Raw genomic sequence first — 14541 nt, 5'->3', positions numbered from 1 at the left:
TGGCATTAAGTAAGGCCAAATAGCTGTTGGTTTTGTAGCTGACATTATGCACACCTAAACTCCTGCATGCATAAAATGTGAACATTTATGAGCACAATGTTGAATCCACAAGAACACTTTTGACTTCCCAGATCGGCATTATATCATCTCATGAATAGCCTTTGAAATTGGCTTGATGCAACTAAAAACTTGCCAAGATGGCAATACTGGGATCCATCTTGCATTGTCAATATAAACTCAAAATAAATTCTGTATCACAGCAACAATTCTTTCATTATCTTTTTTTTAATGGCCCTATTTCATCAAGGAGATCAGGATATATATGATCAATATCAAATGTATTGATGTAGGTTATGTTGCCATTGTAGTTCATAATTGGCGCCTCACCAAAATAATCCTACATATAATAGAGTGCTTGATTCAACTTCACCTGCAGTTCATTGATGAATAATTGTAATGACAATACATTATGCTATTTTTTTCCAGTCTTCCTTTTGAGATACGGTATGAAATTCCCTCTTCTGACTTGGTTTTGTGAATATTTGAATCAAAATACTGGATGTGTAATTGTCTATGTATGATTAATAGACCCATGGCTGTTCACTGCTTATGTGCACCCTATTGTCCAAAAGTATTCAAATGTAATGACCAAGTTCTCAAGTGCTTCTGTTGTGCTTTTGTCCATCCACAAAGCACACTAAGCCAACAATTGTTTTCATAAACTGTATATAATTGCTGCGGAAAGAAACTAGAGAACTGTTAGTTTCATGTAACTTTTTTTTGCCTGCTTTTATCAACAACCATTGGCATGACATTATAGCAGCTCACACTGCACACAACAACTTGATTTCTATAAAAGGGTCTTTGTCTGCTTTGTTAAAGCCTCTGAGGAGCAAAGTTGTTGCCTGATGAAATGCACATGATGTCCCTTATAATTACTGTCCATGGGATAAATCAATAAGTACTTAAGAGACAATTGTTCTGTCACTGAAAATGTGTTTCTGTACTTGCCCAGCAGCCTTTTAACAAAGTCTTCTATCAAGATTTACACAGTGTTCAAATAAGCCATTTAGCTGCTGTTTTGTTAAGAAAAGCTACCTTCCCCGATACAGTTAGTGTAGTCTGGTATTACATGAAGTGACCACTGAAACTATTCAGCCTTGTTGGTTTCTTTCTCCAGTCCAACTGAGGCAGATTTGGATGGTGTCCCTCATGGTCAACTTTCTAGATCTGCTCTTGAAGCTCAAGGTTAGCAATCAGGAGGAGTTTGGCTACCATAGATTAACATGGCTGTCCTCCGAGAACATCCTCAAGGCTTTGGAAGGAACTCTCCCATGTTTTCCTTTTGCTGAAATAAATGTTTGATAACAGTTCTTCTAAAGGTCAAACTAAACATCACCTGGATCACATGGTTATTGCTGTTACAAAGTGGATTAATAGGGGGAAAGAAAAGTTACCCCAAACAGAAGCACCATTACAGTCATATTCTCAGAAGGGGTGAAGTTGTGCAGTCTGTCTATGCTGTGTGGTGTTAAATATTTAGTTGTACTTACTACAGCCCTCCTCAACTCAGACCATTTAGCATGGGGATCTCCAACCTTGGCAATTTTAAGACTTGTGGACTTCCAACTCCCAGAATTCCTCAGCCAGCATGGGAGTTGAAGTCCGCAAGTCGTAAAGTTGCCAAGCTTGGTGACCTGTGATTTAGCACAAAGTCTTTTATGAGATATTTCTTAAGAAACATGGACACATCATCATCATCATCATACACTTCCAAGGACCCTGCCTGAAGCTCTCCTAAACTTGATTCCACCCCAGCTTTTAAATCAAGAAGCTTTTCGGATCTTAAATCCTCTCTAACTGCCTTTGCTTCAACCCGGAGTGGGATTTTCAGTGTATATAACTCTATGATTCAAGGTACTTTTATGTCTTTCTCACAAATATATTTATTGAAATTGTTGTTTTCAGATTTTGATTCAACACTAAGAGCCTCCTGACTGATCAGTTGCTTCCCCCCTCCCCTGGCTTTGTTTTGCTTTCGGTGTTCCCTTAAATTAGATAACTCTGAGCATGTTTTCTGTTGGTCTTTGAGACGGTTCTGTAGAAATTAAAGTTTTACATTCTTTGAACTAAATGTCTGAATTATCTCTCTCTCTCTGGATGGACTGCACTGCCAGCCTAGCAGCACCAATCGTTAACCGTGTTGTATTACTACTACTATGCTGTTGCTTTTCAATGATATATAAATATGTATTTATATGTGTGAGCCTGTGTGTGAGTACACACATATACATACATACAATCAGACTGTATCCATTGGTGTCTGGGTTTTTACAATATGGCTAAGGAATGTAATTCTGTAGTTTCGTTTCTCCACTGTTCTTTTGAGATTAAAAACTCTTCATTTTTAAAGCAGTTGTGGATTGTTGTCTTGAAGAGCGAACGTGATCTAAGGGGTCTGAGAATGGTGAAACTGTGCAGACGACACACACAATGTGTCCCAACTCCAGATGGGCGGTGCTCATCTCCGTTTCAAAGCCGAAGAACCAGCGTTGTCTGAAGACGTCTCCATGGTCATGTGGCCGGCATGACTAAACGCTGAAGGCACACAGAACGCTGTTACTTTCCCACCAAAGATGCTCCCTATTTTTCTACTTGTGTTTTTACATGCTATTGAAGTGTGAATCAGTGGTGGGATTCAAATAATTTAACAACTGGGTTCTCTGCCCTAATGACCAGCTGGGTATGCATGGCTCTGTGGTCATATGACTGGGTGGGCATGGCCAACTCAACATCACTCACGTCGATGGGCGCTTCGTCTTAGCTGTTACAATGTAATAAGGGTTAATGGGAGAAGCAGTTTCTATAAGCAGGGCAATAAAGATTAGGCTAGAAACAACACCAGAATGTTTCCTTCCTGCCTACCTTACAGGATTAGCCCTATAAAGTGAAGAAAAAAAAGGGATTTCTTCCAACAACCGGTTCTCCAAACTGCTTAGAAAGTTAACAACTGGTTCTCCCGGATAGGTGCGAACTGGCTTCCCCATTGACTTTGCTTGTCAAAAGAGGATCACATGACCCCAGGACACTGCAACCGTCATAAATAAGAACCACTTGCCAATCATCCTATTGTAAATCACGTGACCATGGTGAGGATACTGCAATGGTCATAATAGTGAAAAACGGTCATAAGTCACTTTTTTCCAGTGCCGTTGTAATTTTGAAAGCTCACTAAATGAAGTGTTGTAAGTTGAGGACTACCTGTATACCCAACCTCTGCAGGATCTCAGTTTTATTTCACCCTGAAGTTGTTTATTTGTATATATTTATTTTGCTTTTTTTTGGCCATATAACCGAGGGCATTTCTGGCTTGGCGGCCCGGCAGTGGGCGGAGGGGCTGGTTCTGTGTGAGCATTAAGCACACGCACAAGCGTGCTCAACTCCATTTGCATAAGCAGTTATCAGATTTTCTAATTGCTCAAGGAAAGGGGGAAAAAAAACCAAATAGGCACACATTTAAGGCAGAAAGACTAATATAGCTGTACCCTGGTGGGAGTGGTGAGTGCTCTGTGGTGAGCCCTGCCTTGGAAAACATGATGTTTTTGAGAAAGTGAAGAGAGAAGGTTGGAATGAAACCGAGAAGAAAAAAGTTCCTGGCATTCCTGACTCACTCCCAGGAATCCAGATAATCAAATCATGGTGAACACTCATTACAGTGACAAGGTTGCCTTCAGCTAAATTTCATAGTTTTATCCACAATGTACACCAGCTTACCTTATGGTCTTAAATAATTGATTGAACATTGTACCGGTTATTTATTTTGCTACAGTGCAGAGATGATCCAGCCAGATGGAAGCATAAATCTCGCTACAGGCCAAGGAACAACCAACCTTACCCTTCATTATAACACTGGTCACTAAACAGACCGTCCTTGAGATTTTTAGATGCCATTCTTATCCTGATAAGTACACTCTTGATTTCACGGCTTTTAGATTGTACATTTCGTCCATATGTTTTGACAGTCTTGGCAAACTGCTCTTGAAATATCATATAAGGATGTTGTAATCATTACAGAAAAATAAATAATTTATTCATTTAATTATGGGGAAACTTGCTCTTGTGCTGTCATAAAACAGGGCCTAGCCAAATGTAGAATCTGTTTTTATAGAGGTATAACTCAAATATATATTCCTACTTTTCTTGCCTCAAGCCAGGGGTGAAATCCTCCTGGTTTGGCCCGATTTGGCCGAACCGGTAGGGACGATTGTCCTTGGTTCTGTGAACCGGTAGTAAAAAAAAAAAAAGCTTCTAAGGATCGTGCAACTCAGCTGTGAGCCACGCGATTGTCGGGAGCTTTTTTTCCTGCTTTTTAAAGCATTTTTTCCCCTGCTGGTTCAGGCGAACTGACGGGGAAAAAAATGCTTTAAAAAGCAAAAAAAAGCTGGCCACACCCACCTGGTCACATGACCCCCACCACCACCAAGCCACGCCCTCAGAAGCGGTGAATCAAAATTTTAGATTTCACCACTGCCTCAGGCATACTGCTTGATGAAGCTGCCTTGGAAGAGCTCTATGCAAGAACACTTACATTTTACCGATTCTAAATCATGACATAAGGATGGCTTCAGGACTGTCTTCTCTGGGCTTAGATGCACCTCCTAGAGGTATTTTACTTCCCTCGGAAACATCATTTGTAAAATTAACATTTTACACAACAACATAATTAGCTTGCCAGATTCAAACTAATCCTAGGGAATGGGGTGTAAAGCTGTAAAGAGCTATCTCCATTCAAGGTTTTCTAAGGGTCACTTTACTTATAATTCTCCATAAAATATAATACTAAGAGCTGCAATTTGGCGTGAGGAGATATTTTTCTATTGGATTTATGCAACCTCCACAGAGTAGTGCAGTGGCCTAGAGGTGGATCTCTTGCCTCACAATCAGGAGGCTGTGAATTCAATCCTAGCTAGAGGCAGATATGTCTCTCTCTGGGCACAATGAGGATATATCTACTGGGATAAAACTCCGCATTGGTGATAGGACGGGCATCTGGCCAGGAAACACTCAGCTCCATTCAGTTGCCGAAACTACACCCTGCAAGAGATTATGGGGTCATGAAAAGGAATTGATTGATGCAATCTCCACACAAGTGCTCATTCATCCAAAACCAGGAAGAGAGAATTCTCACAAAACTAGTATTAGTCAGTTGTGGATCATCTGAACGACATATCTGAGCTCCACATCATATGTTTGACCCAGCTGCCTTAGTCCACCGTTATAGTCTTCAGATGCACGTTATAGAACTTGCAGGAAGAAATTGGTCCTTATGGATTAATGAGTTCTGAAGCCAATGCATTTCCATCACCGGTAGGAACAACCGCAATGCTTCTAATAATAGGCCCATAGATGACTAAAAATGAACTCTCTCCCTCCATTTGTCCCAGCCTCCTGGATGCCTTCTGCCACATCTTGGTTTACTTCTTCCCTTAGAAGACCATCTTGAGATTCCATACAATTAATTTAAAAGATGAAATTGTTAGGTGACGTCAAAGTTCACTGTGTAGGTAAATCCAATGGAAATGCATAGAGACATTATTCTGGAAAGAAATGACCATCCTTGTAATGGATCTGAGGAAGGTTCAGGCCTCATAGGAATAGGTTACTTGCGTAGTTTGGATATTACAATGTACGGCAATCTCTCATCAATCCTGGAAGATGGAGAATGTTTTAATTGAGCAAGATATCATTTTGGAAAAAAAAACTAGTTTAGATTTTGGAAATTAATCCTGTATTGACATTATTCGAAGAATCAGGAAGAAGGAGTTATTTCAGAGATCCTAAGAACTGTGTTAATATCAGTCATTGTCAGGTTCAGTTTACAAATGGCCAATAGCATATAATTGCTTCATTATAATTAACCAGGAAGCAGAATGACAACATCTGTCTCTTCATCAAAATAAAGATTGTAATACAGTGGTACCGTGGTACTCATCCTTAATTGCTTCTGGGAGGTGCAATGAGTACCAAAAACAATGAGTAGCAAACAATTTTTTCCCATATAGTGAGATACAAGTTATCCCCACCAAGTACCAAACAAACGAATATTGGAACAAAATTTTCATGTCAAAATGCATTTAGTACCAAATTTGATGAGTTTCAAAGCAGCTGAATACCAAGGTACCACTGTAATTTGAAAAAGATGTTTCTTTAAGTGAAAGGTGGACCAGTCTACATGGCAAGTAAATTCGATAGAACTTGAACTTCTAACTCCATATTTTTTACCTTTGTGATTTTTTTAGTTCAGCAACAAAGTAGACCTGAAGATTAACTTGTCTTGTATAGATCCAACACTTCATGACTATCATTTTCATTCAGTAACTAAGTTCATGCATTGCATTAAACTATGCTAATTTAACTAGGATTTCCTGAACAACGAATAACAATTGATTGGGTTCACACAACATATCAACTCCAAAATACCAATTAAGCTAGCGTTATGGTTTAGCACGTGTAAATCTAACCAATCTTTTTTAAGGTAATTATTTTTCCTGAACATTTTAAAAGAAAAAACAAAATCAGAAAAGAAGGGGTGTGCTATAAACCCATGAGCAGAATTATAGTCCAAACATGGTTCCTATATGAGATTAAATTTTGTATAAAATTTTGTTTTTCAAATAGAAATTTTAGACTTGTTAAGTACTTTTCCACAAGTCCATTAATTTTAGAGAAAAAATTGTATATGGTTTTCAGTTGAAGGTGGCTATTAATGTACTACATACACACAGACTTTGATAATATTCAATCAAAAGATCGCAGGTTAAAAAGGGATTTCAACTTTTCGACAGTTTTCAAGTACTTTTGAAGCAGGAAATTAAAGTAGCAAACAACATTCTGAAAAACTCAAACCACAAGTATATGTTTCAATACAGTTAGCAAAGACTATGATTTGACTGATTGCCTGAATTAGCTAAAGTCAGTGGTGGGATTCAGCCAGTTCACACCACTTCGGGAGAACCGGTTGTTAACTTTCTGAGCAGTTAGATGAACTGGTTGTTGGAAAAAAATCATTAGGGCAGAGACCCGGTTGTTAAATTATTTGAATCCCACCACTGGCTAAAGTCTATTGAATTTGAAATATCAGAAGTCCCTGTAATTTGGTTCTGTGAACTAATTATTTTAATGACAGTAGTAGCCAAGTGCTGGAAAGATTTCTGTAACTATAATGTGCTTACTATATCTTTGGCTCCACCTTCTGGAAAATCTGCACATTGCAGAAATTTAGTCTTTTGGTTGAGTCATAGAGCAAAAAAATTGCCAGCTATCTCATAGGAAAAATACTGAGCTATATATCCTGTCAACAACTGTACTGTCCATTGTCTAGCCCAGCTCATGCATTTTTTTCAAAAACAACATGTAACACAAGAAGTTCAGCTGGTACTGAACTGAACTTGTAGCTACTGAAACCCAACAAGTTTAACAAGGGCAGGTGGCTTTATTCCTACACCATGTTATACTTGCTAACCCCTGTTAGGATTTACAAGGTTTTATGTGTTGTGGGAACGCAAATCAGTCGATTAGTTTATGCTCCAGTGTATTGTGTAAATGAGTTAAATCAGTAACTAAGTTTAGGATGGTAGACGAAAATAGTAATTGCAATTCCACAAGTTATTATAATTAGGATATTACTAGTTAAGACTCCATCCTTTCCCAATCTAAACGCATTCAAATGGGATTACAGTCTCCAGAATCCCAATCATATGGGTATTTTGGGGGTTGCAGTCCCAATACACTTGAACTAGACCACATGGAAAGAGACTGTGATTTGTGACCACCAAATTGACGCATTTCCAGGAAATACGTTTTTGGTGGCCCTCATTTTATTGCATCCCTTTAAAAACATAGAAATAACAGAATAACTGAGTTGGAGGTCCTTGGAGGTCTTTTAGTCTATTGTTTCTCAACCTTGGCTACTTGAAGTTGTCCGGACTTCAACTCCCAGAATTCGCTGGCTGGGGAATTGAAGTCCGGACACCTTCAAGTGGCCAAGGTTGAGAAACACTGTTTTAGTCCAACCACCTGCTCAGGCAGGAAACCCTATACCATTCCAGACAAATGGTTGTCCAATCTCTTCTTTAAAACTCACGGTGTTGGATGTTTCACAACTTCTGGAGGCGAGTTGTTCTACTGATTGATTTTTCTATCAGGGAGTTTCTTCTCAGTTCTAGGTTGTTTCTCTCCTTGACTAGTTTCTATCCATTGCTTCTTGTCCTGCCCTCAGGTGCTTTGGAGAACAGTTTGACTCCCTCTTCTTCATGGCAGCCCCTGAGATATTGGAACACTGCTATTATGTCACTCTAGTCCTTCTTTTCATTAAACTAGACATACCCAGTTCCTGCAACCGTTCTTCATATGTTTTAGCCTCCAGTCCCCTAATCATCTTGGTTGTTCTTCTCTGCACTTTTTCTAAAGATCAGTATCTTTTTTACATCGTGGTGACCACAACTAGATGCAATATTCCAAGTGGGGTCTTACCAAGGCATTGTAAAGTGGTATTAACACTTCACGTGATCTTGATTATATCCCTCTGTTAATGCAGCTTACAACTGTGTTGGCTTTTTGGCAGCTGCAACACACTGCTGGCTCATATTTAAGTGATTGTCTATTAGGATTTCAAGATCCCTCGCCCAGTTACTAATACTGAGCCAGGTACCACCTAAACTATACCTGTGCATTTGCTTTTTCTTGCCTACACGTAGAACCTTGTTTTTTTAACCACTGAATTTCATTTTGTTAGATAGTGCTAAATGTTCAAGTCTGTCAAGATTTTTCTGTACTTTCAGCCTAACTTCTGGAGCGTTGGCTATTCCTGCCAGCTTGTTGTCATCTGCAAATTTGATGAGTTCCCCATCTATCCCTTAATCTAAATTATTGATGAAGATGTTGAAGAGTACTGGGCCTAAAGCAGAGCCTTGGGCTGCCCTACTGCATAATTCCTTCCATGTAGATGCAGTTCCATTGAGGACTACACATTGAGTGCAGTTGGTCAGCCAGTTACGAATCCATTTGGCGGTGATGCTGTCTAACCCACATTTTTCTATCTTATCAAGTAGTAGGTTGTGGTCTACTTTATCAAAGCCCAAATATATTATATCCACAGCATTCCTCTGGTATACTAATTTTGTCACTTTGTCAAAGAATGCAATAAGATTTGTCTGGCATGGTCTGCTTTTGACAAACCCATGTTGGCTTTTGGTTATTACTTTGCTTGCCTCTAGGAGTTCACTAATTTGTTGCTTGATTTCCAGAAACTTCCCAGGTATTGAGGTCAGGCTGATAGGTCTGTAGTTTCCTGGAGCTATTATTTTTTTCTTTTTTTGGCGATTTGAAAATTTCCAGTCCTTTTTAGGCAGGATGGAGAAGAAAGAAGCCCATGTACACTGGTGTTTAATCTTTCAAATCAAATGAATGTTAGCATTTCTAAAGATGTAATTGTTAAACCACCATAAAAATAAAGAAGGGATGTACCTTGTGCAAACAGCTTTGGAGATTTTTGGTTTTGATTGGGTCTTGTAGAATTCCACTTCGTTCTTCAGTTCATTGTTCTAGAACAATGATTATATAAGTATATAAATCATATGAACCTCAAATATTAACATAAACAGGTGCTTTTTTGCCTACGTGTTCTATAGGACACCAACAAATTGCAACTAAATAAAAAGATGGGATAAACACAGGTAGTCCTCGATTTACAACAGCTCATTTTGTGACTGTTCAAAGTTTCAACATCACTGAAAAAAGTGACTCATGACCATTTTTCACACTTACAACCGTTGGCCACATGATCAAAATTTAGATGCTTGGCAACTGGCCCATATTTATGATGGTTGCAGTGTCCAGGGGTCATGTGATCACCTTTGCGACCTTCTGTCAAGCAATGTGGGAAAACTAGTTTCACTTAGTGACCATGTTACAAATTTACCAGCTGCAGTGATTCACTTAACAACTGTAGAAAGAAAAGTCATAAAGTGGAGCAAAACTCAACTTAACAAAAGTTTCACTTATCAACAGATACATTGTGTTCAACTGCGATTGTAATTTGAGGACTACCTGAAGAAATGCCTCATAAATGCCATCGCAGCACAGGCATCCTTAGGTTAGAGATAGCAATGCCTAAAATTGATCTTGCAAATTTCTAATACTGAGGACACTGCAAAATCAAATGACTGAATCCGATTTAGATCTTGCAACATTCTTATATTCTACTGAAGCAGGACAGAATGCTTGTCATAATATTTAGAAAAAGTGTATCAAAAATGATTTGTCCTAAAACTGATCCACCCAGATTTTGGGGGAGAAGGAGAGGAGTGATTCAATATAATGGGTAGAAAAGGTCTGAGTTTTCAAATAACAACAATGAAAACAATACAAACAGAAGTAGAAAGACTGGGGAAAAAGAAAGCAAAGCTAACATCAAAAGTAGTAATAGGGGCCCTGGGTGCAATACAAAAACATCTGGAGCACCGTTTAAACAACATCAGCATTGACAAAATCACCATCAATTGCAGTCAAAGGCAGCTTTATTTGAAACAGTGCTTATGGAGATCTCAATCATCCAGATCATGGTTGTCCCAATGATGCTTTTAAAAAGGCAACTGGATTTTATTGGGGCTTTTTCCCCAGAAAATGTTTTGCTTTTCAGTACAAAACTGAAAAAGCTTCTTGGACGGGAAGCAAAATGTTTTCAAGGGGAAAAAAATCCAAAAAGTCCAGTTGCCTTTTGGAAAAAGCACCTGTGGGACTTTTATTTGGAACAGATTACATCCTGCAACAATACCTTTAACACCATCACACAACATTTGCCTATCCCAGATCCTTGGGAAGGACTTGATAGGTGGATAAAAATGCCAAATCCAGTCTAAAGATCTGACTGACAGCGTGCTGAACCATAATAGTAATAATAATTACCTTTAGTTGAAGGATTGCTATCTGGTCTTTTAAGTTTTCTATTCTTTCATCCTGATATTTCAATTCATTATTCAGCCCCTCGATCTAAAACAATGTGGAGAAATTATTTAGTAACAAAATTTGCTAGATGCAATTTCAAAGTTTGTGCCTTCAAAATCCATGAGATTATTTCACAGCAGAAGGCACTCTGGAGTAACATTTCACATTGCCAGCATATTTCTGTGCCTTTTATTCTGTTCCATTTCTTTACGTTTTGTTCTTATTGTGATTTAAGAAGAGCCTCTCCTCCAGATAACACATCTGAAGATTTCAGAAGCCGGGGAAAGTTGGTGCCCTTCTACCAATCAAATTTAAATTTTTTACCAATGTCTGAAGAATGATATACTGTGTTTCCATGAAAATAACACAGGGTCTTATTTTCTTTTGACCCCTGAAATAAGCACTTATTTCTGGGGAGGTCTTATTATTTTTTTAGGTGCAGGCATGGGTGGGTTCCTGCCAGTTCTAACCTCTTTTATAGAAGAGGTTCCACAAATCTACCATGCCATTTAGAACTGGTTCCAGCTCCCTCCCCCTGCCCGCCCGCACCACGCTTGCCCCGCCCACCGCTCACTGATTGGCTGGCTCATCAATCGCCCTGCCCTCCTCTAAGAGTCCTATCTAAACCTTAAAGTCTTAAAGCTGTCAACTTTGAACACCCCTGAGGAACGCTGCAAATGCTGTAAATATGACCAATGTTGCTGAGCATCCGAAATTTGGTCACATGACTGAGAAGGGGACCATCAGAAGTTCAGATCCAGGCCTTAAGTCTCATTTTCGGGTCCATCATAACTTTGAACCCTAATCAGTCAAACAGAAGCTGAGGACTACCTCTATATCAAACACAATACTGTATTTTTTGGAGTAAAAGATGCCCCAAGGTTTTGAAGAGACTTTTTTTTTAAAAGGAGGTAGGTAGATAGAGGGATAGAGAGAGAGAGAAATACAGTAGGTAGATAGGGAGAGTGAGGAGTTAGGTAGGTAGAGAAAAACGAGCAAAAAACAACCCGTTTTTTTGCAAAAAAAAAGTGCATAGCCTTTAGGAAGCTTATAGAGTGCTGCTGGGGGCTGAGGGGGCAAAAATGGGCCTTTTAGTGATCATTTCTGCCCTCCCCATCCCCCAGGAGCTCTCTAAAAGCCTCCATAAGGCTATGCACAGCCATTTTGGTGAAGGGGCGGAGCTTTGGGAGGCAAAAAAGTGCTGTATTCGGTGTATAAGACGCACCCAGATTTTCAGCCTCTTTTTTGAGGCAAAAAGGTGCGTCTTATTCTCCAAAAAATACGGTAGTTGCCTCAAATGCCTTAAAGTAATATGAAAGTGGACTTCCTCTTGAGTCATCTTCAAACTTTGAACATACATGTATTAGATATTTATTTGCACTGCATTATTTGTTCAACATTACTACATTATTGCTTTTATCATTAATATCTGTATGTTGCCTGCAGTTTACTGAGGCAACAAATAAATGGAATAAATAAGCATTTGCTATGTAATTGCTTTTAAATCTTATATTTTCAAGACTAAATAAATAATAAAATAATAATAACTTAGGTTTATGTTCCATCTTTTCTCCTCAGCTCGAGGTGTTTTATGAAAATCCCTTCATGTTTTTTTCCTCACAGAAAGAACTCCTGTGTGAGAGAGTAATTGGTCCAAAATCACGTGAGAATAAAAAGCTTGACATTTTCCTTCTAAAAGAAAAAACCAGCTACACTCAATTTGGCATATATTATAATATTTGCCAACAATTTTCACTTAGGTACTGACTGGTGAGTGTGTACATGTGAGTGGGTGGGTGGGTATGTTTTTGAGAGAAAAAAATACACAGATGTGTAGTAAAAATATAAAAAAAGAAAAGAATAAAACTTTTGACTTCAGTTTTTAATATTCGTAGTGAACTGCCTATATATGATCAGAGATTAACTTTTCTCTTTGCTTCTTGAGCTTTTTTATCTTCAAAAATGCCCCTTTTTCTATTTTTATATTTTTCTGTATTTTGTTCAATGATTAATTGGATAACTGTTTCTCCCAAATAGCTGCATCTCAAGTATTTGAGACAGATATTCAGTTAATGACTGGGTTAATTAATGAGATAGTTATACAGTATTACAGAGCGCAACAGCAGGAAGTATTTAAAAATTAGATTACATTAATCCTATATTGTAATGCAATGCAATGTAAAGTGTGTGCATGTACGTATAGTAAATATTGTATTTCAACATAACTTTTAAATATAAATGCACAAGACGGCAATAATGAATAGATTTGCTGATATTCAAATCAAAAGTAATTACAAAAGTCTGATTGAAGTGTTTTAGTTGATTAACGGCCAAATAAATGGAAGTATTAACAGAAAATTATCCCATGAAAAGGAAGAATTGCATAATGGTTACAACGTCTCCCTTTTCCATTCCCATATTTTCCATTTATAGGGTGCCTCCTATAAATTTGCCAATCTCCCTTATTTCTCAGTCCTTCCTTTCACACATACATGAAGATGATTTCACTACATGGTGGTCTGAACTCAGAGAATTGCTTGGCTGCTAGGATATTGAAATAGATGGTTCAAACCTGGCGAATCAGATTGTGCAATTGTTGGTGCTGAGAATGGATCACATAATCCAGGTGAGTAATTTGCTCCTGAAGAACACACATCTCTGATTGAACTTTTACACAGCTGGAACAAATGGGAAAGAGAAATCAGCTAATGCACGCACTGGAAAAACATTAAAGGAAGAAAAATAAAGACTAATTGGGATAAAGCCATTGAGAAAATTTGCATGAACTTTAAGGAAGATGGACACTTTCTCATTGACCAAATGATGATGAAATGTTCATGTTAGTACACGGGTGTCAAGATCGCCAAGTCATGGTACCATCACATGATGCTTCGCGACGTTTTTCCCATTCGGGGAGCTGGGATGGGCATAGCCTGTACGTGATGCATCCAGCCCGCAAGGCGCCAGTTTGACACCCCTGTGTTAGTTGGATCTCTTGTTCCAATGGAATTTAGGTTTTGGGGTTTTGTTAACTTTCTTTTTTCAATTTGATGAATGTTTTCCCAGAAGGTTGAAATGCTACTTAGCAATGACAAAATCAGGAAACCAAATTTGGATGATCTGATAGCAAAAGGGACTCACAGATCATGAAGACCGTACCAGAACTATACTGTAAGTTCTTCTGGAGATCTTCTGTTAAGAATCAAAGAATATACCATTGCATGTCTTCATGACTTATCAGCCAACCAGATTTGTTTCCTCTTCCTTCATCTCCTCTGTCACGCCAGTATTTTCTAGATAAGCATAGCTTCAACCCCTGCTCCTCTGTTTAAGTTCTAAATTTGCAATCAGTTAATGTGATTGCATTATGGGCAATTACCCATGTTTCCCTGAAAATAGGACCGGGTCTTATTTTCACCACTAGGACTTATTTTCAGGGATGTTTTATTCCCCCCCCCTGTACAGGAGGTCTGCTTCTTCTGCTTACTCGCAGATGGGCAGCAGGCCATGCATAGACTAACCTCAGGGCCCCTACAG

The 14541-nt window shown here is 38.6% G+C and overlaps 1 protein-coding gene across 1 annotated transcript in view; it reads right to left on the bottom strand.

Annotated features, from left to right (window-relative positions):
- Positions 1 to 5659: 5659 nt before the first annotated feature.
- The window catches only part of CCDC68 (coiled-coil domain containing 68), a 32007-nt gene continuing 23125 nt past the window's right edge, over positions 5660 to 14541 (bottom strand). Inside the window, exons 7-10 of the mRNA XM_032213016.1 lie at positions 13577 to 13682; positions 10966 to 11049; positions 9526 to 9602; positions 5660 to 5708 (exon numbers count right to left, since the gene is read on the bottom strand). Coding sequence (XP_032068907.1) covers positions 5660 to 5708; positions 9526 to 9602; positions 10966 to 11049; positions 13577 to 13682 — 316 coding nt within the window. The remainder of the gene's footprint in view (positions 5709 to 9525; positions 9603 to 10965; positions 11050 to 13576; positions 13683 to 14541) is intronic.

Source organism: Thamnophis elegans, chromosome 3 (assembly GCF_009769535.1).
Source record: "Thamnophis elegans isolate rThaEle1 chromosome 3, rThaEle1.pri, whole genome shotgun sequence".
NCBI lineage: Eukaryota > Metazoa > Chordata > Lepidosauria > Squamata > Colubridae > Thamnophis > Thamnophis elegans.
Note: the sequence above shows the minus strand (reverse complement) of the source record. Positions and strands in the feature narration are given on the sequence as shown.